This window comes from Nesoenas mayeri, assembly GCF_963082525.1.
Source record: "Nesoenas mayeri genome assembly, chromosome: 30".
Lineage (NCBI taxonomy): Eukaryota > Metazoa > Chordata > Aves > Columbiformes > Columbidae > Nesoenas > Nesoenas mayeri.
In genome coordinates, this window is record NC_137564.1 from 1,506,998 (window position 1) to 1,527,815 (window position 20,818).

The following is a 20,818-nucleotide window of genomic DNA, read 5'->3' on the forward strand; positions in this document are numbered from 1 at the left end:
AAATACAGAATCCTGCTCGTACAATCACCACGAGGGGGAACTTAGAAACCAAAAATCATGTGTTTGTTCGCATTATGGTACAATATTTACAGAGGTTTTTCAGTCCCGTCAGCGTCCACGTGTTTCTCCTCTCGTTTTGCTCTTCTCCGGGACGTTATTGCCCCACAAATGCTCCTTCGTTCATGAGTCTGATAAGGGAGGAGTGGAAGTGGAAAATCCCCGTGCAAACGTGTTTTCCTCTTCGGCGGCGCCCGCGAAGCAGCAAACGGGACGATCCCCCGGGGAAAATCCGGCTCAGTCGTCGGGCTCGTCCTCGGAAAGCAGCAGGTCCCGGTCGGAGAGCTGGTCTGTGTTGCTGGTGCTGGTCGCGTCCTCCTCGTCCTCGGAGCTGCCGTCGCAGGACGTGTGGAACAGCCGCATCAGCTCCCGGAAGCGCCGCGACACCTGCCAAGCGGCCAAACCGCGTCACCTCCAAAATCCGCGTTATCTCCCCCAAAAACCGCGTTATCCCCCCCAAAAACCGCGCAGAACGTGGATGTTGGGTTGCGGAGTTCAGGGCACCTTGTGCTTTATGTAAAGAAACCAACACAATAACGTTTTGCCAAGACAATGAAGAATGGGGAACGTGAGGCTGCACGCGGTGTTGGGGAAGAACGATTCGATTCGGCGCTTTGGGCGGTTTTGTGCAGTTGGGGGGGGATGTTCAGCGACAAACCCCCAGATTGGGGCACAAACGCCAAAATGCTTCTGGTACCAACAACCAGAATGTTGACAATTAACATCCACGGTCGTGACTTTTGGTTCCACCAGAACAGACGGGGGTATTTCGCCTTTTCTTGGTGGTTGATTTCATTGCAGCCGCGATTATTCTCCCCAGTGCAGCATCACATTCATTGCCCCAAATCCCCCGTTTTTGCCCTGAACTCACCTCGCCGGGCGTCTTGTTGCCCAGTTTGTGGGACACGGCGCGGAAGGTGTCGGGGTGGGCGCCCGTCTCCTGGCACGCGGTCAGGATCACTCTGTCCGCCTCCCTGAAACACCCGGCGTTAGAACAGCCCCTTCAATCACCCCTTCCATCACCCACAAGGTTTGTTCTTCGCTGCTGCGCCCGCCCCGAGTAATAAGACAAATCTCTAAGCTGAGCTGGATTTAGCGTTTTAGGATTGAGCATCTAAAACCCGGCTTATTTTAACACCAGCACAGCGTTTGCCATGGGAGCGAGACGGCGGCTCCGATGAAACAAACCATTAAAAATGGGATATCAAATGGGAATCAAAGGTGTGGGAGCCGGAGCCGGGCGCGGTACCTGGTCCAGAGCACGACCTTCTCGCCGGTGGAGCTGACGGTGCTGTTCTTGGCGCACACGGTGGGTTCGGCACCGCGCGGCGGCGGCTGCTCCTCGTCCCTGGGCTCCGGCTGCCCGGGGGCGTTCGGCTTCAACCCGCCCTCTGGAGAAGCCGCGTCGGCACCCGCGGCCGAACCGCCGGGCTGGGTCGGGCCCTTCGCTTCGGTGTTTCCTCCCGCGGGCGAAGGCGCCGCCGCCAGTTCCCGGGCGCCGCAGCCAAGATGGTGCGGTGAGTCGGAGTTCAGCCCTTGGGTCCGACACGCGCTCGCCCTGGGGGGCGCTGAGGCCCCCGGGGGACCACGGTTGCTCCCCGGCGGGTCTGGCCCCGCGGCGCTGGGTTCCCGAGGTGGCGTGGGAGCGGGTTTCTGCGCCGGCGGCCCCGCGGGGCTCCGGGCGGCACCGTCCCCGGCCGCGGCTGCGCTGGCGCCTTCGTGGCCGCGGGGATGGGGCGGCGCGGCCTTTTCGGGTCTGACGGGGAGAACCTTCCCCTCCGGGTGCCAACCTGGGCGGAAACACAAACAGCCACTTCTGCGGGTTCATTCATCTCCTCATTAAGACTTTGGGGTTTTCTCGTTATTCTGCTCTAAATGAGAATGCACGTCGGGAGCGGCCGATTCCAGCCCCTTCCCCCTCCTGGGCCGCTTTTCCAACAACGAACGCAAAGGTCGCAGCCCAGAACAAAATCCTGCAGTGAAAACCGCTCTGAACTGAAGACACCGGGTTGCGCTGCATTTCAACCGCGACATTCAACCCGGCATCACCCCAAGACGTGTGTCCCCAAAGGGGATCCCCGTGGTTCGTTATCCCGCGATAACGTTTGTCTGAAGCAGCGCGGAGATGGTTTAGGGGAAGATCAGAGACACAGGGGGGCTGGATTGCTGCGGTAAAATGAAAACTGGAGAAATAACCCCAATGTGGTGGATGGGTAGCGGTGGGGATCGGGTTAGTGCGGCAGCGAGGGCTTAAATGGCCCGAGCGTTCCAGAAAGGACAATATTTTGGGAACGCTCCGGATTTACAGGTTTAGAGCATCCGGGGCGGATAAACACAAGGGAAAAGACGATTCGTTTTCGTTATCTCAATAACGCGGCGTTACGGAGTCGAGGGGCTGGTTCGGCCGTACCTGCGGCCTCGGGTCTGCGCGGGGCCCTCCTGCTCTCCGCCGCCTCGTCCGCCGCGTCCCCGCAGGCTCCCGCGTCCCTGCGGGGACTCGAGTCCAGCGGAGCGACGTTCACCGGCAGCTCCTGGGACTCTTTACTCTTATAAAACCTGGTTTCGCACGCCTGCAAATCAACACAGAGGCAAAACGGTGCCGTTTCAATCCCCGCCCGACGCCTTCGCTTCCAAACGTCCCTCCCGGCAGCTGCGGGTGGGACATACGTCTGCATTTGGAAAGCGGAATATCTATCATTACGGTGCTTTTCATGCAGAGGCCACACGAGCATCTTCCGCTAAAAGAAAGCTCATCACTCATTAGCTCATTAACTCATATCACAATTAACACTCTAGCGTAGGAGGGGAAGGCCCGGCAGTGCGGTCAGAGCTCCCCAGACGCAGTTCTTGGTTTAATTTCCTCCTCGTTACCATCATTTCGGAGCCCACCCAGACCCACCTTAGCGCCGCAGTGGCCGCAGCTCCTGCGCTTGCTTTTCTTCAGCCTCAGGTCGCCGCTCCCGTCGTGGCACGAACACGAACTTTCCTTCGGCCCGTCCGCCCACTCGACCTCCTGCAAACGGCACGTGCTGCCCCGTGAGCCGAGGAGAGCGACACCGGGGGGACGGGGAAGCCCCGAAACGCTCCGCACGCCCCGACAACTCCAAAAGCGCAGCGGGGTCGCTTCGATGCGTTTCTTCACACCTTTCGGGGCTGTTGCTGCGTCTTTCTAAGGCAGGTTTGCTCAGGGTCCAGCTCACCTTGTCGTTGCTCTGCCCTCCCATCTCTTTCCGCTTCTTGGTTTTGGAGGCCGCGTGCATCTTGGGGGGTTCGTCCTCTTCTTCGACGTCCGGCAATGAAACCTCTTCAAACCCGTCAAACTGCAAAAAAGGAAAGAAGATTGTTCATCAGACATTTTCCCCACGAATTTCTGAATATTCAGCTCAGTTTCAGCTTAAGTTCAATTACATTAGAAGTAACAAAAAGCTTGTTTCAGGCCACCAACCGCCATCCCACCCCCTGGAAACGCGGCTGTGATTTGAGCCCGAGTTGAAACGCGTCTCGGGGAACAAACGCCGACCTCGTATTCCTTCTCCTCGGTCCAGTTGATCTCCTCGAAGTCGCCCATGCGGCTGGCCGAGGGCCGCAGGTGGTCGAAGAACACCGAGAACTCGTCCTGCAGGTGGTCGTGTCCCTTCAGCAGCTGCCACATCTGCGTCTTCAACTGCAACACAAATCCAGAGCAAAACGTTTGGTTCCGCGGCGCCGCGTTCCCCTCCAGATTCCTTAGTGGGATGTTGAGCCTTAATAAAGCTCCAACGTGAAGATGCTTTGTAAAATTATAAGATGGTTCCACATTAGCAGAGGAATATCCCTCCAAAATTCTGGAGCAGGCACCGAGCTACAACTTCACCAGCGAGGCCATAAACCCAAGGTGGAAACAGGCCGGTTAATTGGGAAACCTCGAAGAAAAGCCTCTTCAATGCCCCGGCTGACCACGCAGATTGTGGTCTCCAAGGGGAGGGAAAACGTCACCAAATAGCAATTTTGGGGGTTTTGGAGCGAAAAGGAGGCGCCCGCACGCCCCGTTACCTCGGCGATCTCCTGGGGGACGCAGTCGGCGCAGCTCTGCAGGACCTTGATGATCTTCTGGTGGTGCGCGGGGTTCTCGGCGAAGCAGATCTCCAGCTGCCGCAGGAACTTGCGGCTCTTGTCGAACGCCTGCTGCTCCTCGAACTGCGCGAGACAAGCGGCACTCACCCCTCACGCTCCACAGCCTGTTTCTAGCTGGCTGGAAAGCGCGCGGCTTGCTATTTGTTTCCCATTTCAAAGCCGGGAAGACGCGGAAAAAGACAAGACTTTGCATATACCATAACTCAGGGGAGCTATAAAGTTTTGCTTCAACCACACGCACGCAAGATGGGAAAATAAAGGAAAAACACACAAGCAAAAGCCTCTTGCGAAGCTGATTTTTGGGATGTTTAACAGAAAGGATTCCTAATTCCTTCACTCACACAAGCGTTCGCATCATCTGCTTAAAACAGGGCGATTTAATTGCGTTCTACCCACCAGCCCGCACTCCAGAGCTTGTTCTGGCAAAAGGAAGGCGGCGAAGTCCGTGAGCAGCTGCGGCCACTCGTGCAGCAGCTTGCGCAGCGTGGAATACAGATCCACGGCCGTCCGCTTGTCCGCGCCCGTCTCAAACTCGTAGATCACGCGCAGAAAGTCCTCGTACTTCCCAGGAACGTGCTGCAGAGCTTCGCGCACCTGCAAGAGCGATGGAGGGAGGAAAACCCAGCGATAGAACACGTTAGTTTAATCATCTTGGATCCCTCGCCACTCAGAGTTTACGTGGGTTTGTGGAGCCAACCAAGTCTCGCTTGGATTTGAATTCTCACAAGAGAGAAGGGAAACAGATCCCAGAGTGTGAATGCGGGAATTAAGAGGATTCTGCCCTGTTAATAGAACCCCAGAGTGTGAGGGGTTGGAGCGCCCTGGAAAGCTCATCCAGTGCAACCCCCCCAGAGCAGGAACACCCAGCTGAGGTTACACAGGAAGGTGTCCAGGCGGGTTGGAATGTCTGCACAGAAGGAGACTCCACACCCTCCCTGGGCAGCCTGGGCCAGGCTCTGCCACCCTCACCCCAACAAGTTGCTTCTCATCTGCCAGCGGAACCTCCTGTGTTGCAGTTTGCACCCATTGCCCCTTGTCCTGTCCCTGGTTGTCACCAGCAGAGCCTGGCTCCATCCTCCTGACACTGCCCCTTGCCATCTTGAGCCCCAGCAATGAGTCCCCCCTCAGGCTCCTCTTGTCCAGCTCCAGAGCCCCAGCTCCCTCAGCCTTTCCTCACACGGGAGATGCTCCACTCCCTCCAGCATCTTGGTGGCTGCGCTGGACTCTCTGCAGCAGTTCCCTGTCCTGCTGGAACTGAGGGGCCACAACTGGACACAAGATTCCAGGTGTGGTCTCCCCAGGGCAGAGCAGAGGGGCAGGAGAACCTCTCTGACCTACTGACCACCCCCTTCTAACCCACCCCAGGTACCACTGTTCTTCAGACCGTCAGTCCCCGCTGTGCGCCGGAGGCCTCGCAGCGGCCGATATTCCCCGTTTCCCAGCCCCACGTGCTCACCCTGCTCAGATAGGCCTGTGCGAACGCCAGGTCCTTCTGCTCGCGCAGCGGGTCCCTCTCCAGGATGTCCTCGTCGTACAGGAGCAGCAGCTTGGACGTGTCTTTGCTGGCACGATTCCGGCCCCTCTTGTTCCTGGTCCTGTGGGAGCTCCGGCCCTTCCCCGGCGCTTTTGTGGTTTCTCCTGCCAAGAAGCACAGAGCGAGTTGTACGCGTCCCAAGGTGACGTCGTAACACAAAGTTCAATTTAGCAAAGATCGGCCTGTTTAATGCTGGTTTTCTGCAGGTATAGGGGATTAGCTGATGCAAACCGCAATTCCACCTGCAAATTTTGGAAGCGTAAATGGATCTACAGGGGACTAAAGACAGTTCACACACACAAGGGATTCTATGGCCAGAGCTGGTGACAAAGACTTGGGGCTGTGCTGCAAAATTGTGTTTCCAGGCACAAAGCAGCAGAGTGAAATGAAACCTGGAGAGTTTCCCTGCGGTTCTGGTTTAATAGGGAGCGCGGTGCTGGGTTTAACTGGGAGTGGGGTGCCGGATTTAATACAGAGTGTGGTTCTGGGTTTAATAGGGAGCATGGTGCTGGGTTTAATGGGGAGCGCGGCTCTATCTCCCTGTATCACAATGACCGACCTGCCGGCGCCCGCAGCGCCTCCACCTGCGGGGCCACCGTGCTCAGCGGGAAGGCGGATTTGGGCTCCTCCGACAGATCCCCAGACGTTTCCTCATCCTTCTGCAAACTCTCTGCTCCTTCCCCTTCCTCCTCCTCCTCTTCCTCGGGCTCCGAGTTCTCTTCCTGCGAATTCTCTTCTTCAGAATCTCCTTCTTGGCTCAAGCGTCTCTCTGTAGCGAGCCACGTCAGTTTTTCCATTGTCTCCTTTGAAAGCAACAATAAAAAACCCTCATATTATTTTATTTTAGTGTTTAACGTCATTCAGCAAGTGTCCCACCCCATCAGAATTCTAACAGCCCGTCCGACACCTGAGCAACCAGAGGGTTCTGCCAAAGGGACAGACTGACAGTGACCACAACTGCCTGGTTTGTGTCACACAGAAAAGCAAGTTTTCGGAAAGTTTTGCTCCTACCTGAAGCTCTGGCACCGAAAGAATCGATTCTTCCGAAGCCGACGACATTTCTTCATCCTCGTCTTGCGTGAAATCATCAAAGTCGTCTTCCTCCTCCTCCTCCTGCCCTTCCCTCTCTCCCCCCGCCGGCGTCCCGACCGACTGCCCGTCGACGCTGGATGAGTCCTCGGGTCTGCCCAGGGGGCTGCTGAATTCCGCCTCGGGCTCCGCGGCACTCGGGGGGTTCCTCGGGGAGCCGGTTTGCGCTCCCGCCGTGGCGTCCGCGTGCTCCCCGCGCGGAGACGCCGGCGCCGCCCGCTCCTCCTCGCCCCGCTCGCCGCACGGCGCCCGCTCCTTCTGCACCTCGGTGGGGTCGGAACACGAACATGCCGCCTCCACGTTCAGCTCCTGCCCGAGACCCAGCACAAATTCCTCCTTCTCTTCGGCGCGTAGAAGATCCCGCTTCTGTCCCGGGTTGTTCTCCTTGCTGGCGTCGCTGGGCTCTCCAGGCTCGGTTTTCACCGTTTCATCGTCTAAACGATGCAGAAGCTCCACGGGCAGCGGCTCGGGAGCGCTGGCGTCTCCTCCCGCCACAGCCCAGCCGCAGCAGTCGCTCTGATTTACCTTCTCCTGGTTGGAAATGGTGGGATTTGCGCCGCGATCTGTGTCGGGGGAGCAGGGGACGTACAGCTCGGGCGGTTCAGCCTTGGGCTCCGCCGCGGGGTTCACGGGTTTGTTGCTGCCGACAGTGCAGGGAGGAACCAGGTTGAGCTGCTCTTCGTTTTCACCCCCAGGTGACGCAGACAGACCCACAGGGTTAGGAGAGACTATCAAGGAAGGGATTGAAGACGTGACCAGCGGCTGGTTTAAGGGGAAAGTGGATGGATTTACCAATAAAGTCGTAACCGGAATAGCCTGAGGGCCTCGACCCACCGTCGTCGGGTTTATGGGCTGGATCATATTGCAGCCATTGCCGATATTAAGCACTTTGACTGTGGTCGCGGGTACGGTGAGGATGACGGGGGACGGCTGGATCAACGGCGGAGTCTTGATCAGCGGGGCAGGTTTTGTCCCTTTTTTCCTTTGGTATCCCTTCCGAACGCAAGGTTTGCGCATTTTCGCTCCAGCTAAAGCCGGCAGCATCAGTTTGGGCTGCAAAGCAACCGGATTGGAGACCAGAGCGGGCGGGACGGCGGCGGAGATGGTTTGTCTGGAGTCGGGATGCGGAGCGGAGAGGACACTCTGCAATTCCAAGGCGTCCCCGCTGCCCAGCACGGCCGGGACGCCCAGGGGCTGCACCCTCGACACCGTCTGGATCAGCTGGGGGATCTGAACCATCACTTTGCTGGGAGGAGCTTCCGACTGCGACAGCTTGAGGGTTTTCTGCACGTTGAGAGCGTTGGGGTTGGGCTGCAGGCACGGGCTGGGCCGGATGAGGACGGGCTTGAGCGCCGACGATCGCTGCCTCCTCCACGCTCGCCGGGAGAAGCGGTTGGCGAGGGGCTTCAGGGTCAGCACGAGTCCTTTTGGCACGAGCAGAGGGTACTTATCGTCACACTCCGCATCGGGAGTTTCCTTTCCCGTCCCCAGAAAGGCAGGTTCCGCAGCAGGAGAAGCGGGTGTCTCCCTGGCGTCCTCTGCTAAGCGCTTCAGTTCTGCCTGGATGGAGGGCAAGCTGGCCTAAAGAAACGGGATTTATTAGTCTGGCCACGGGCTGTTCTTCCCTTACTGCCTTCAAACAGAAGGGACAGGCAGCAACTTGCTGCTGGAAGGACATCATTTATTTCCTTCATGCTGCTGTGTGTTACTTGACACTGACAAGTTTTACTGCAAAGCCTGAGAGCCTGAGATAAAGGACAGAACTGAAAGGGAAGGGAGGAAGAAAGGGAGAAGGAAGGGGGCAAAGGGGAGGAGGAAGGGGGCGAGGGAGCCGCACCTTGAGCCAGAAGGGCAGGCGATGCTCCTCGCGCTCCACGGGCGCCCGCCACTCGCTGGGCTGCAGCTCCTCGCAGCACTTGAACAGAACCGGCAGCTGCTTCGTCTTCTTGTAGAACTGCGGGGACACGAGGGACAGAAGCTCCGTGTCGGTAACGCTGGACTCCAAGCGCTGGTGTGAACCCAGTCGGCCCCAGCGCTGCTTCAACACCGTACCAACCCCGGAAAACTTAAAAAATAGGAATAAAGGCAGAACAAGCGCTCGCTGCCAACTTTTCTCCCTCAAAAACATGAAGTCCTGGAGGATGCGCAGCTGTATTTCCTTCATTAAACCATTTCTGGTTCTTTCTCCTCAAAAAAGAGGCGGAGATGAGGGTCTCAGGGACATGGGTTAGTTCACAGTTGGGCTCCATGATCTAAATGTCTTTTGCAACTTGATTCTCTGATTCCGTGACTTACGGAACGGGATATTTGGCCAGCAGGACCTTAAGCCTGACCAAAGACAACACTTGGGCTTAAGCTTGAGCTTATTTGTATGAATTTGTCAGCATTGCTGAAGCTACAGTTATATCGGGACTTTGTGCAAGCGCTGGGCTCTAAGGAGTCAAAATAGCATTCGAAGGACTGAGAATAAGGGTTTCTTAAATAAATCCTCATCGCTAATAAAAACTGACAAGTTCTTTTAAGAAAGTGTCGGGACGTACACAAAAAGGTGCTCAGAACAAACACTCAGAGGGACAAATCTGATAAATCCCAATTAAGCCATAATAATCCCCAAAAGAGCAAACTGGAGAGGTTGCTCACCCGGATGATGTTGTCGGGGGCCCGGTTCATGTTGAGGTTCTTGATCCGCACCGTCAGCTGGTGGGCGGTTTTGGTCGGTAACAAGTATTTGCTGATCAGCGGCTTGGGAAACTCGGTCCCTTCAAAATGTTTCAAACCTAAAGCTAATAAACTGAAAAATAAAGGCGGAGAGGGGATCAACATCCTTTAGGCCGTACAGCAGGTTGCTTTTTGTTGCACAACACGCAGATATCCCCAAAATTTGCATCCAAGTTGAGCTGCGTGTGTTTTATTCACTATTCTAAGCACCTACTTGTCCTCGGCCTTGGTGAAGATGATCTTGTCCCGGGGAGGATTCGCTTTCAAGGAGCAGATGGGTAATAACTCCGGGTACATGAAGACTCTCCTGGTCGCCAGGATCCACGCGATTTGCTTTGGCAAACACGGGAACTCGTTGGCTGTGGAAAGAATTAACGGGTCAGGACAGACGTCCCCATGGGCTGATTCTGTTCTTCACAAACACCGTTTGTTTGCACAGGAAAACCACAAACTGCGTATTTGGAACCAACAGTTTGGAGCGGTTTCTTTACTAAAACGCTCCAATAAAGGGAATATTTCCTCGGTGTGATTATTTAGAGTTTTGCCATTTCTATATGGACTTTTGGCGCTGGAAACGCCAGCTGCAGAACAACAACGGGCAGTGCGGCGAAGCGGGCGGCTCGCGGTGCAAGTCTGAGCAGCGAGGCGGCCCAGAGTTTAGAGATAACAACGAACCCCCGCGCGACACCCACCGCTCTTCTTGCGCGGGCTCCAGTCGGGCGGGACGTGCGCGTGGAAGTCCTGCAGCAGGCGCAGCGCGGGCGGCAGGTTGCAGGGCTGGAACGCCGTCTGGAAGCGTGGCTGGAAGGGCTGGCGCAGCAGCGTGGAGCTGCGCGCGAAGTTCCCCAGCTCGCTCTGCAACGCGAGCAACACGCGTCAACCCGCCTGCGCGGGGAAGGGGAGGACACCGGGGGGAGGAGGGGGGAAAAGGATGATAGAGGGGGTGACAGATAGAGGGGGTGACAGATAGAGGGGGTGACAGATAGAGGGGGTGACAGATAGAGGGGGTGACTGATTGATAGATAGAGGGGGTGATAGAGGATAACGCCAAAAATGTATTGGTGTTTTTGAGCGTTACAAATGGAGGAACAACCAGAACAATCAGAGGAATTCATTTTTCCTTTAATTTTTCCAGAACCTCTCAGACGTTCACTAATTGCTGAGGTCGTCCTTTTTCTCAAGCTCACACAACATTCACTAATTGCTGAAGTTGTTATTTTTCAAGCTTTGTTTTCAGCAGTAATAAAAAACTACAGACGTCCCAATTCAAACCGATTATCAGCCTGTACAACGTGAACTACTGAAGCTCATAGGAGCCTAACACCACCATTCCCTTACGGAGTCTCAATTTAATGGGATTAATTAAATCAATTAGCTCTCGAAATACCCCCAGTGACCAGAAACCGTTCAAATTCTGATTTGAAACGTATCCTTACCAGAAACATCCTGGTGGTCGCGGCCTCTGAACTCAGCGCGGGGTTGGAACTTGCGAGGAGGTGGATTTGAGTCAGAAGCTGAACGTGCTGGGGGAACCGAATCAGACAAGTGGTTTAAAATAGTTGCAAATGGTTTTAAATATTCAAACTGAATTTTTACACAGTTTTGTGTGGCAGGAGGAGAAGAATCCAGAGTAATATTCTCAGAAAATATTAAGTTAGTGAAAACAGAGGATTTTGAGCGATTACGGTTGCAACTCAGACATGGCCGAGGCAACTTCCTCACATAACAACAACGCAGATGCCGAGAAATAAACTCGATTTTGCACATTTAATTCCAACTGTCCTGCAGTCTGGAATCGGGCATGTAAACATCACCTATTAAAGCTCCAAATGGGACTCTTTTCAATCAATCCCTTTGCCGAATGACGCCGAAGCGCTCGCTGCGCTGTCGGCTTCCCCCACGGTGCACGGCGGATAAACCCTGGTTAATTCGGCCCCGAGGATGTTCCTGACCTGCTGCATCTGCTGCTGGAGCCTCCGGCGCTGCGCGGGGTCCAGGACCAGGCTCTGCAGCGGCTTCTCGCTCGCGGGTTTGGATTTTTCCATCTCTTGGGGCGGTTTCAGCACCGACTTTTTCATCCGCAGCTGCTCCAGTTGCTCCTTCACCGTCCGGTGCTGTTCGTTCAGTAAATTGGCCAGAGGCTCCTCGAACCTGTTTGAAGATAATACGTGAATGATTTAATAAACACGTTCATTTTGAATGTTTTACTCTGTACCTGGGACGCGCGGTTAAGAACCACCATCCCTGGCCTATCCGGCACGTCAACTTGAACAAACAGTTACATAGTTGGCTTATAGGTAAATCTTTTCATTATTGGGTATTTTGCCACAAAACAACTCTAAGAATCCTGTATACGGATAAAACTGGGGAGGAAACAATTGGAAGAACTGCCCGCCAAATAAAAATTAATGCAATTAGTCATTAGCAAGTATGAGAGAGACGGTAGAGAGACGGTAGAGAGACGGTAGAATGAGAAGAGGACATGGCCTCTCTGCTTTGAGGCTGTTGCTGGTTGAAGAGTCGCTGCTCTCGCCCCTGGTACCGCTCAGCACAGAGGGAGCAGGAACAACCCCCAGCCTTTGCTTTGGCTCCTTTCCCAAACAGACCCAGCTTATCTCGAGCGGATCTGCCCCATTGACAAGGAGACGCCGCGGTTCACCGCCTGCAGTGGCTCCAACCAAACGACCCTACCGAAGCGCTTGCGGCGTGTTGAAGTTCGGCCGGGACTCCGTCACGTTATCTTCGTCTTCTGGACCCTCGTCTTCCATGTTTGAGAAACCCATCTCGTCCTGAAACTAACGGTGAAAGCATCGGGGATTAAAAGCTCAAATAGCGAATTTACCCAAAAACCTGTCCTTACGTAATAAAACTCATTATTATCTTATTAGCATGGACATTTATCTCTGCAGGGACACACGGAAATTCCTATTTATGTTTTATAGGAGGGCCCTTTGCAATATTCAGCATCTTACAGAGATTGCTCATTTTTTAGAGATTTCACATCAGATCAGAGAAAACCAATCTGTTCTATCCAGTGTATTGTCCCGCTCACCGTCTCGAACAGCTCCTCCATCAGCTCGTTCACCTCCTTCTCTGCAAGGAACATAAAAAGAGGCGTGAAGATCCACACTTCGCAATCCTGACGTGCTATCAATGAGGGAAGGAATAAATCCTGCAAAGCGACACCCTCCCCGGGCATAGAAAGAAACGAAAAAGACGAAAAGGCCCCTGATGCTGTATCTCTGTTTATTGCTGGGCCTCAAAACACTTTGGCTGAGACCGTTTTGATTCAAAAAGCATACGAATGAATTTTCCAAATTAATGGTTTGGTGTTAACCTGCACTAAGACCCAAGACAAACGCGCTTTATTGAGAAGATGAAAAGCGGTGTGTCCATCAAACCGTAACTCAAAGATTGTAAAGACTTGGGGAAAGTTTAATTACATCCCAGGCCAGGACTCAACTTCTGAATTGGCTGAAGCTTTGGCAAGACGATGTGACCGTGACAATGACTTTTCGGTCTTTGCTATGGAGTAAAGTCCCATTTAACAGCGGAGCTGGATCCTGCCACGGGCTCACCAAACCGGCTTTACATAGAAAACCTGCTTGAGCCACTATGCGGACCGATTTTTTTAAATGAGCCTAAAAATTAAATTAAATTGCAAAATCTTGGCAAAAAAACCCACTTTTTGAAACTAGCTACTAATCCTAAACAAGCAAGCGGGCTCGATTCCCCAAGGACTTACTGGTAATTCTCACGGCGCGATCGTTTCTGAAATCTTCTGTGTCTGGCTCGTCCAGATCTTCCAGAAAGTTGTACTCGGGGTCATCGTCGTCATCCGCTTCGTCTAGAAAGAGAAACACCGTGAACTCGCCCCGAGCCCAAGCGCTTTGCTCGCGGTCTGATGTGGCACCACAGGGACTGACTGTGACCCGCGTGTGATTCCAACCGGGTTTTACATTCAATCTGCACAACGGGGCAAGCGGTGAATTCGGCACAAACGGAAGATTCTTCTCCTTTCTCCCCAAAGAACAAAATAGTTGTTTCTACCGAAACAAGTCACGTTCCTACCACGGAGCAGAACGCCCCCAATAGATTTAGGTACATCAATGCTGACAAATTAATGACGCAGCATGATGGATTAAGGGCTGAAACAGATTATTTTCATTTATGGTTGGTAGTTACTGCATGTGCTGGCTAGTAAATATTTATTATTATTATTATTATTATTATCATTATCATTAATACAAACGAGACACCTGAAGTTAAAAAAACCTCATGGAGAAGATGAGGAAAGTTGATGGTGCGAAGCGTGTGCATTACTGAACAAGGCAACGGCTGCAGCCATGAGCATCGGGTATAAAGATGCCAAAAAAGCCTCAGCGTAACCCAAAATTCCGCTGAAAAGCAACAGAAGTCCCCGTGTGGCGCGTACCTTCGTTCTCCACGTCGTCATTCATGAGCCCCCCCAGCCACCTCTTCCAGTCCTCGTCGTCCGCCGTGTTGGGGTCGTACATGTCGGGGGTGATGTCGGGCGCGCGCAGCTCGGCCTCCAGCTGCCCCAGCGGCACGTCCTTGAGCGGGCGCTTGGAGCGCGTGCGGAACGCGATGAGGCTGTCGTCCAGCGCCTGGAACCGGGGAAAAGCACAACAAAACTACAGCATCCACGGAACCCCAGAGTGTCGGGGGTTGGAGGGACCTGGAAAGCTCATCCAGTGCAATCCCCCCATGGAGCAGGAACACCCAGCTGAGGTTACACAGGAAGGTGTCCAGGCAGGTTGGAATGTCTGCACAGAAGGAGACTCCACACCCTCCCTGGGCAGCCTGGGCCAGGCTCTGCCACCCTCACCCCAACAAGTTGCTTCTCATCTGCCAGCAGAACCTCCTGTGTTGCAGTTTGCACCCACTGTCCCTTGTCCTGTCCCTGGTTGTCACCAGCAGAGCCTGGCTCCATCCTCCTGACACTGCCCCTTGCCATCTTGAGCCCCAGCAATGAGTCCCCCCTCAGGCTCCTCTTGTCCAGCTCCAGAGCCCCAGCTCCCTCAGCCTTTCCTCACACGGGAGATGCTCCACTCCCTCCAGCATCTTGGTGGCTGCGCTGGACTCTCTCCAGCAGTTCCCTGTCCTGCTGGAACTGAGGGGCCACAACTGGACACAATATTCCAGGTGTGGTCTCCCCAGGGCAGAGCAGAGGGGCAGGAGAACCTCTCTGACCTACTGACCACCCCCTGCTAACCCACCCCAGGTCCCATTGGTTTTCTTGGCACTGGGGTTTTCCAGCCCAGCCAAAACAGCCCGCTGCCAGAAAGACGAGATTCCAGCCACAAAGGAGGTCCAAGAAAGCAAGAGTTTGATTATTCTCACTATTAAAGTGGTGTTGTTTATAAATATATTATTAATTTATCTCAATTAATTTATCTCACACTAAACTCCGAGGACGCAATTTCCCCTTAGGACATTTTGCTTTCATGTCTGTTTTACTCCCTTTACTCCCCACTCTCTGAAATTCATCCTGTGCGGGCCGGCTGCTTCACGACTCCTCGCTCTTTAACTCAGATCACTCAGGTTTTTCTCATCTTGACTAAGAAACAGGGTTTCTCTTTACAACCACCTTCCTCAGGTGTTCATACAACAGTGCACCTGCTTGCGAAACACGACTGAGCCGCAGGGCATCTTAATCAGTCACATCAATGTCATAGAAGTAGATTTTAAAACAGTAGAAAGACATAGGAGCATAAAATATAGTCACGCTACAAGACATTAAAAATACACCTTGCTAACACCACTTTACTAACAGCTACCTCTCATCTCACGCCATGGGGACTCAGTTGTAAAAGGAGAGTGCAGGAGTAATAATAGCAGAAAAGGGCACAAATGTGGCTTGTTTCTGCCCATTCTGCCCGCACTGACCTGGTAGGAGTCCATGCAGACGGGGCTGGAGGCCAGCTCCTCGTCCACCGCATGCAGCTTCTCCATGAACGCGCTGTCCCTGCTCTGCTTGGGCTTGGGCGGCGGGGGAGGCCCCATGGGAACCACTTCGGCGCTGATGTGTCTGACGAGCGGCGGCGCCTTCTCCATCTAATTAAAAAGGCCTTGGCGTTAAAGGTTTCATTTAGAATCCATTCCCGAGGACGGAACGAGGCTCTTTTTCTGTTTGTCTGGCGCGATAGAAGTGAAACAACTCGCGGAAATAAATGGATTCTTCATATCACGCTCCGTTTGGTTTTCAGAAAGTACAAATAAATTGACGACTCAAGTGACTCGTGGGAAAGGAGAGGTTTGGATGGATAAATGTGACCCCCCACCCCCCCAAAAACCAACCCGCAGTGACACAACGTGGAACTATCAACAGGCTTCTGCTCTTTCTCCCATTCCAGAGTCACTGGGCGACTTCCCACAGTTGTTTCCTCGCTGTTGGCCGCCCACAGCAGCTCTTATCACCACAAGTACCTTATCGAAATCACCTCCTCCTCAAGCCAAGCACAGAATCAACTCTCCCGCACTCCCCTTGAAAATAACCAGGAAAATAAGAATTCTCTGAGGAACATCTGATTTTTTCCCATTTCCAGGGCTATTTAAGCACTCAGGTTCATTTAACTCTTCCTGCACGGGCAGCACCTCGTTTCTTACACAGGAACCGTTGCCAAAGCCACCCAGCGCCCGCAACGTCGCCACCGCTTCCATCAATAATACATATTTTCTTTTGCTGTTGCATTAATAATTTCAGAACAATGACCAAAACGAGCAAAACAACCCTGGTGCAGGTTCACCTCGCACAGCGTCCCTCCCTCTTCGTCTGACGATCGCCGCGTCCTGGATCGCTTGGCGCCCCGAGGAGAAGAAGCCGTGCTCTCCACGTCGCTTTCTAATAAGCTCTAGAGTGCAAAAGATCAAACGCTGCTTCAAGTGGTATTTTAAAGACTCTTTTTTAGCCTAAATCAATAATATAGCACTGTAGGAGGACGACTAGAAGGTCCAGGGTGACTTACAAGTTTTTATGTGTTAAAATCAAAATTAATTCTAAGTGAATTCCAAGTGAACTCCAACTCAACCCCAACACCAACCCCAACACAACCCCAACTCAACACCAACTCAACCCCAACACCAACCCCAACGCAACCCCAACCCCAACGCAACGCCAACCTCAACCCCAACCCCAACTGAACCTCAACCCCAATCCCACCCCAGCTCAACCCCAACCCCACCCCAAGCCGAACAGATGTCTGCCCAAACTGCGCTCACCTCTTCAGCGGTCTCATCCTCATCCTCGTCATCAGGCTGGTATTCCTCATCAGATGAATCGTCTTCCTCAAGAGGAATGTCCACAAACTGAGGGGGCTGCAAGGGAACAGAAGAGAGCGGGGTTTGTGACAGGTAAGACAAAGAGTTGTAGGATACATCAAAGATTTCTAACTGAGAAAGCACAGGGAAGCTCGGAAAGGAAGGAAACGACTGAAAATGGCTGAAGAAACCAAAGGAAACACTAAAAAAATGAAGATACGTAAAGCAAAGTAAGGGGTTGGAAAAGGTGCAACAACAGGCACAAATGATTTAACACTTATACACCAAAAAACGTCTTGCTCAGCAAGGCCTATTAATTCCCTGGCAGTGGTTCACTGACCTTCACCTCGTTTGCCTTCTTAATTGGAGAAATATTCCACGTTGGAATCACCTAAAGACACGAAAAACGCTTTAATGTCTCTGAAAAGCACGAGGTGGCACAGCTGAGACAATTCTGTTCAGTATCTGTTCTCCAAAGCGGCCGAGTAACCACGGACGTCACACGAAGGCGGCGAAACCGCCCGCGTGGTCTCTATGGGCGATAACTTAGTGTATTTAGTGGATATTGTCAATCCACCGACCCGATTCTTTCTGCTCATCTCAAACGATGTAAACACCGATTCCTTTTAACGCCTTTTCCCATTTTCAAAGCACACCTCCCGCTTCTTTTAGAAGACCCAGCGATCAAAACCACTTGGGGAGGGTGCGATAGTGAAACGTTATGTACTCACCACTCCTTTCTCCACAACTTCCTTCAGTTTGGATCGAGTCATTTTGGGCTCCTGAGAGTTTAAAAGAAGAAAATAGCAACTTATTCAGTTCTTTTCCTTAAGGGCAAACCTTGCCCCAGCAACTCGGCACTAAAGACTTCACCTCCTTTAATTAATTTGCTTTTAGACATGATCACATCAAAAATAAACCCTTAGAATTCTGTGTATAATCTATATTCACATCATGCAGGCAGCAAATCCAGTCGTGAAACATAAATGATGATACTTATTCTCTCCAGACCACGTCACAGAGCAAGAAGAGAGACCAGGGAAGGGATCATGTCTTTGGAACAGCTGAAAAATCCAACCAAAAAGGGTTTTTACTCACAAACAGAGGAATATCTTCTGTCTCGCTGATGGCCGCTTTCATCATGGCAACCACGTGCTCGTTGGTGATCACCTCCTGCAAAAAGAAAACACCCGTTACATCGTGTTTGGCAAACAGAAACGGGCTTAAACTAAACTAGTTGGAAACACGATGGAGAAATATTCAGTGTAGAACAGCCCGGGGACGTAGGCGGGTTTGGAGCCGCACGGCGCAGGCTGGGTTAAGGCTTGGACTCGATCTTGAGGGGCTTTTCCAACCCCAGCGACTCCCCGACACTCACGTGCAGGATGTTCCGCACGTTAACGACCGTCAGGTTGTGTTGTTTGGCTCCGTCCTCTAAGGTGCGATCCAGGGTGTCGTCCAGCTTGATGTCGCAAGACAAAGAGCCTTCCTTCTCTTGACTCCTCCCTTCCCTCTTCCGTTTGGTCGCCTTCCTCCTCCTCTTCCTTCTCTCCATGTCCTCTCCATCTTGCTCCTCTGAAAAACACCCAATAAAAACAGGACCTAAAAATTCAGATCCTTCACATCCAGCACATTCTGGTGAGTTAAAGGAAAAAGCCAGAGTCCTGCGGATACTTTCCAACAGATCACGCAAACGGAAATGGACACAACAACCAGAAACAGTTGTGAAAAATGGTTCAATATTCTGCAGGACACCTTGGCCAAGCAAACAGAGGTTACGGATTTGCCGCCTCTGCTCGGCTGATTTGACGGAATGGTCTCAGCAACCGTTTTACACCTCTTAAGGATGCCACCGGGATTAAAACAGTTACAGAACTCCACCACACAGCAAGGGCAGATCACAGTTTCCACCGCTTTTCAAGTGTTTCCCAACCGTGGTGATTTGCTGACTTGGGAAAAGGAAAGAATCATTTGTGGGAAGGAACGCCGTGTTTTTATAAGCGACGCCGCAGGCATCGGCTCCAGCACGGGGTCGCTCACCAGCTCTGCCGCTCCTCAGCGGCTTCACCGCGGGGTTCCTGGCGGCCGGCAACGGGCCCCTCGGCGGAGCCTCTGCCGCGGGGTCGTGTTCGGCCGGCAACGGGTCCCTCTGCGGAGCCGCCTCCACCTCTGCAAGCGGCCTCGGCGCTTTCCCTGCAAACACGACTCATTAAGCTACAGCTCAAAACCAACCTGCTCAAACAATCCCATTGCAATCAAAATTATGATTTGTTTCCAGGGAACAACCTGCCTTCGCTTATTGAATTATTGGGTATTCTGCATCTTGGAGAAGTTTAGAAACTGCTTAGATAGAATTTACTTTGCATAGTTTTGCTCAGCGTGTGGGCTGTGAACTTTTAAACTTTGTGCGCTGTTAAGCTGAAAAGGCCACGGAGCCTTTGAGCTGGAGGATAAAGGAGCCGCGTCCTTGGAGATACGGGAAGGAACAAACTGCGGCCAACAGGAGGATGTTTTGGCTACCAAGGGCTCCTTTTCTCCAGCGGCGGGTGCAAAACAGCAACTGAAGCTCAGAACTTTAATCTCTGATTAAAAATTAAAAGCTCAAATTCAGAACGGGGAGAGCCCAGACTCCACTTTCGCAGTTGGCGCAGAGGGACGTGTGGGTAGAAACGTCAATGTTTCTGCTGCGAGTCCCGGCTCAGGAGGCACCAGCTCCACGCTGCGCCCGCAAACCAACCATTTATTCCAGAAGAATCTCTGGAATCCGTGTGTCAGGCTCTGCCGACAGCGGGAGCGACAAACAGGACGGGCGACTTGGGGAAAGGGGGAACAGCCGCTTGTTTCAGTAGCTTTAACGCTGAGCATCTCTTGGCTGGCGAACGCCTCTCACCGCCCTCACAACCACAACCCACCCCAGAGAAAATCCATGAACAAATCAATTCACCTGCGTTTTTGACACAAACCCCCAAAACACCCACGTTCCACAAGGAATTCATAACTCATTAACACGAGTTCTGCTCGCAAAAGGGTCGCACCGAGCCCCACACAAGTGCCCCTCTACACAACCCTTCCAAACGCTTAAAACAACTATTTTTTAAGAATGAAAGCAAACACGGACAAAAAACCTCCAAAGAACAGTATTTTTGGATGACTTTTTGCCAGTTTCACAACTCAGTAGCCAAACATTTGGGTCGAAAAACTAAACGCAAGGCGACTGCTTCCAAACCAGAGCCTGGATTTACAGAGACTGGTCTAAAACCTGCGAAACACGTCTGTGAAAGTTCCTGCCGAGACCAAATAAACACCAGGGCAAGAGCAGCAAAGCAGCCGCAAGGCTGTGAAACTTCAGGTTGTAAATGTGGAAGAAGAGGCAAGTTTTAAAGCGCTTGGTGTCTGGCAGCGCTGAGGAGAGCGGCTTCAGTTCTCTGAGGGGAAACCCCCCAGTTTTGATAACAGGACACATGTTAATGTGTTATGAGAGAAAAATCCCCCCAAATACCACAAAACTCATCAAGGGAAGAAGCTTCACGGGCAAGAGCTGCCGGGACCGGGGGAAGCGGGGTGACAAGGCGGGGAAGCGTGTGGAGCCCCGGGCACCCCGCACTCACCGTCCGCCGCCGCGTCGGGGCCGCGGGGCCCGGCACAGGCCTCCCTGGCGCCCGGCGCCTCCGGAGCGCTGCCCGGCGGCCGCTTCGGCGCGGCCTCCCCGGGCACCCTCCACACGCCGGCCCGGGCCGCTCTGGCGGAGGAGCCGCCATCGGGAGCGCCCGCTGAGGGCGAAGCGGCGGCGGGGAGCTCGCCGTCCTCCCGCGGGCTCTGCGGCCCGGCTGCCGCCGCTCGCCTCTTCTTACACGGCAGCATCTTCAGCGAGAGCGACATCCCGGGGCGCACCTGGAAGACAGGACAGCGGCTGGCCGCGGCGCTGCGGCACCGGGAGCTGCGCCCCGCCGGCCCGGCCCGCTCGCTCCCCGGGAAGCGGAAGCGCCGCCGGGCCCGCCCGCCGCGCAGGCGCCGCCGCCATGTTGG

At 53.4% G+C, this 20,818-nt stretch overlaps 1 protein-coding gene across 1 annotated transcript; it reads right to left on the bottom strand.

Moving 5' to 3' along the window:
- Position 1: 1 nt before the first annotated feature.
- On the bottom strand, positions 2–20,798 carry GON4L (gon-4 like). The gene is made up of 31 exons (XM_080361210.1): positions 20,401–20,798; positions 18,833–18,985; positions 18,171–18,367; positions 17,891–17,965; positions 17,524–17,574; positions 17,133–17,183; positions 16,754–16,849; positions 16,282–16,386; positions 15,422–15,589; positions 13,947–14,139; positions 13,257–13,358; positions 12,564–12,604; positions 12,203–12,306; positions 11,464–11,662; positions 10,948–11,034; positions 10,204–10,366; positions 9,726–9,870; positions 9,434–9,584; positions 8,631–8,747; positions 6,716–8,374; positions 6,264–6,507; positions 5,627–5,808; positions 4,567–4,764; positions 4,090–4,233; positions 3,578–3,721; positions 3,258–3,377; positions 2,957–3,070; positions 2,468–2,627; positions 1,307–1,847; positions 929–1,031; positions 2–444 (listed from the first exon to the last, which is right to left on the bottom strand). Exons 1-31 carry the CDS (start codon positions 20,669–20,671, stop codon positions 295–297), a joined length of 6,228 nt encoding a protein of 2,075 aa, XP_080217336.1. The 5' UTR covers positions 20,672–20,798; the 3' UTR covers positions 2–294.
- Between the last annotated feature and the right edge of the window lie 20 nt (positions 20,799–20,818).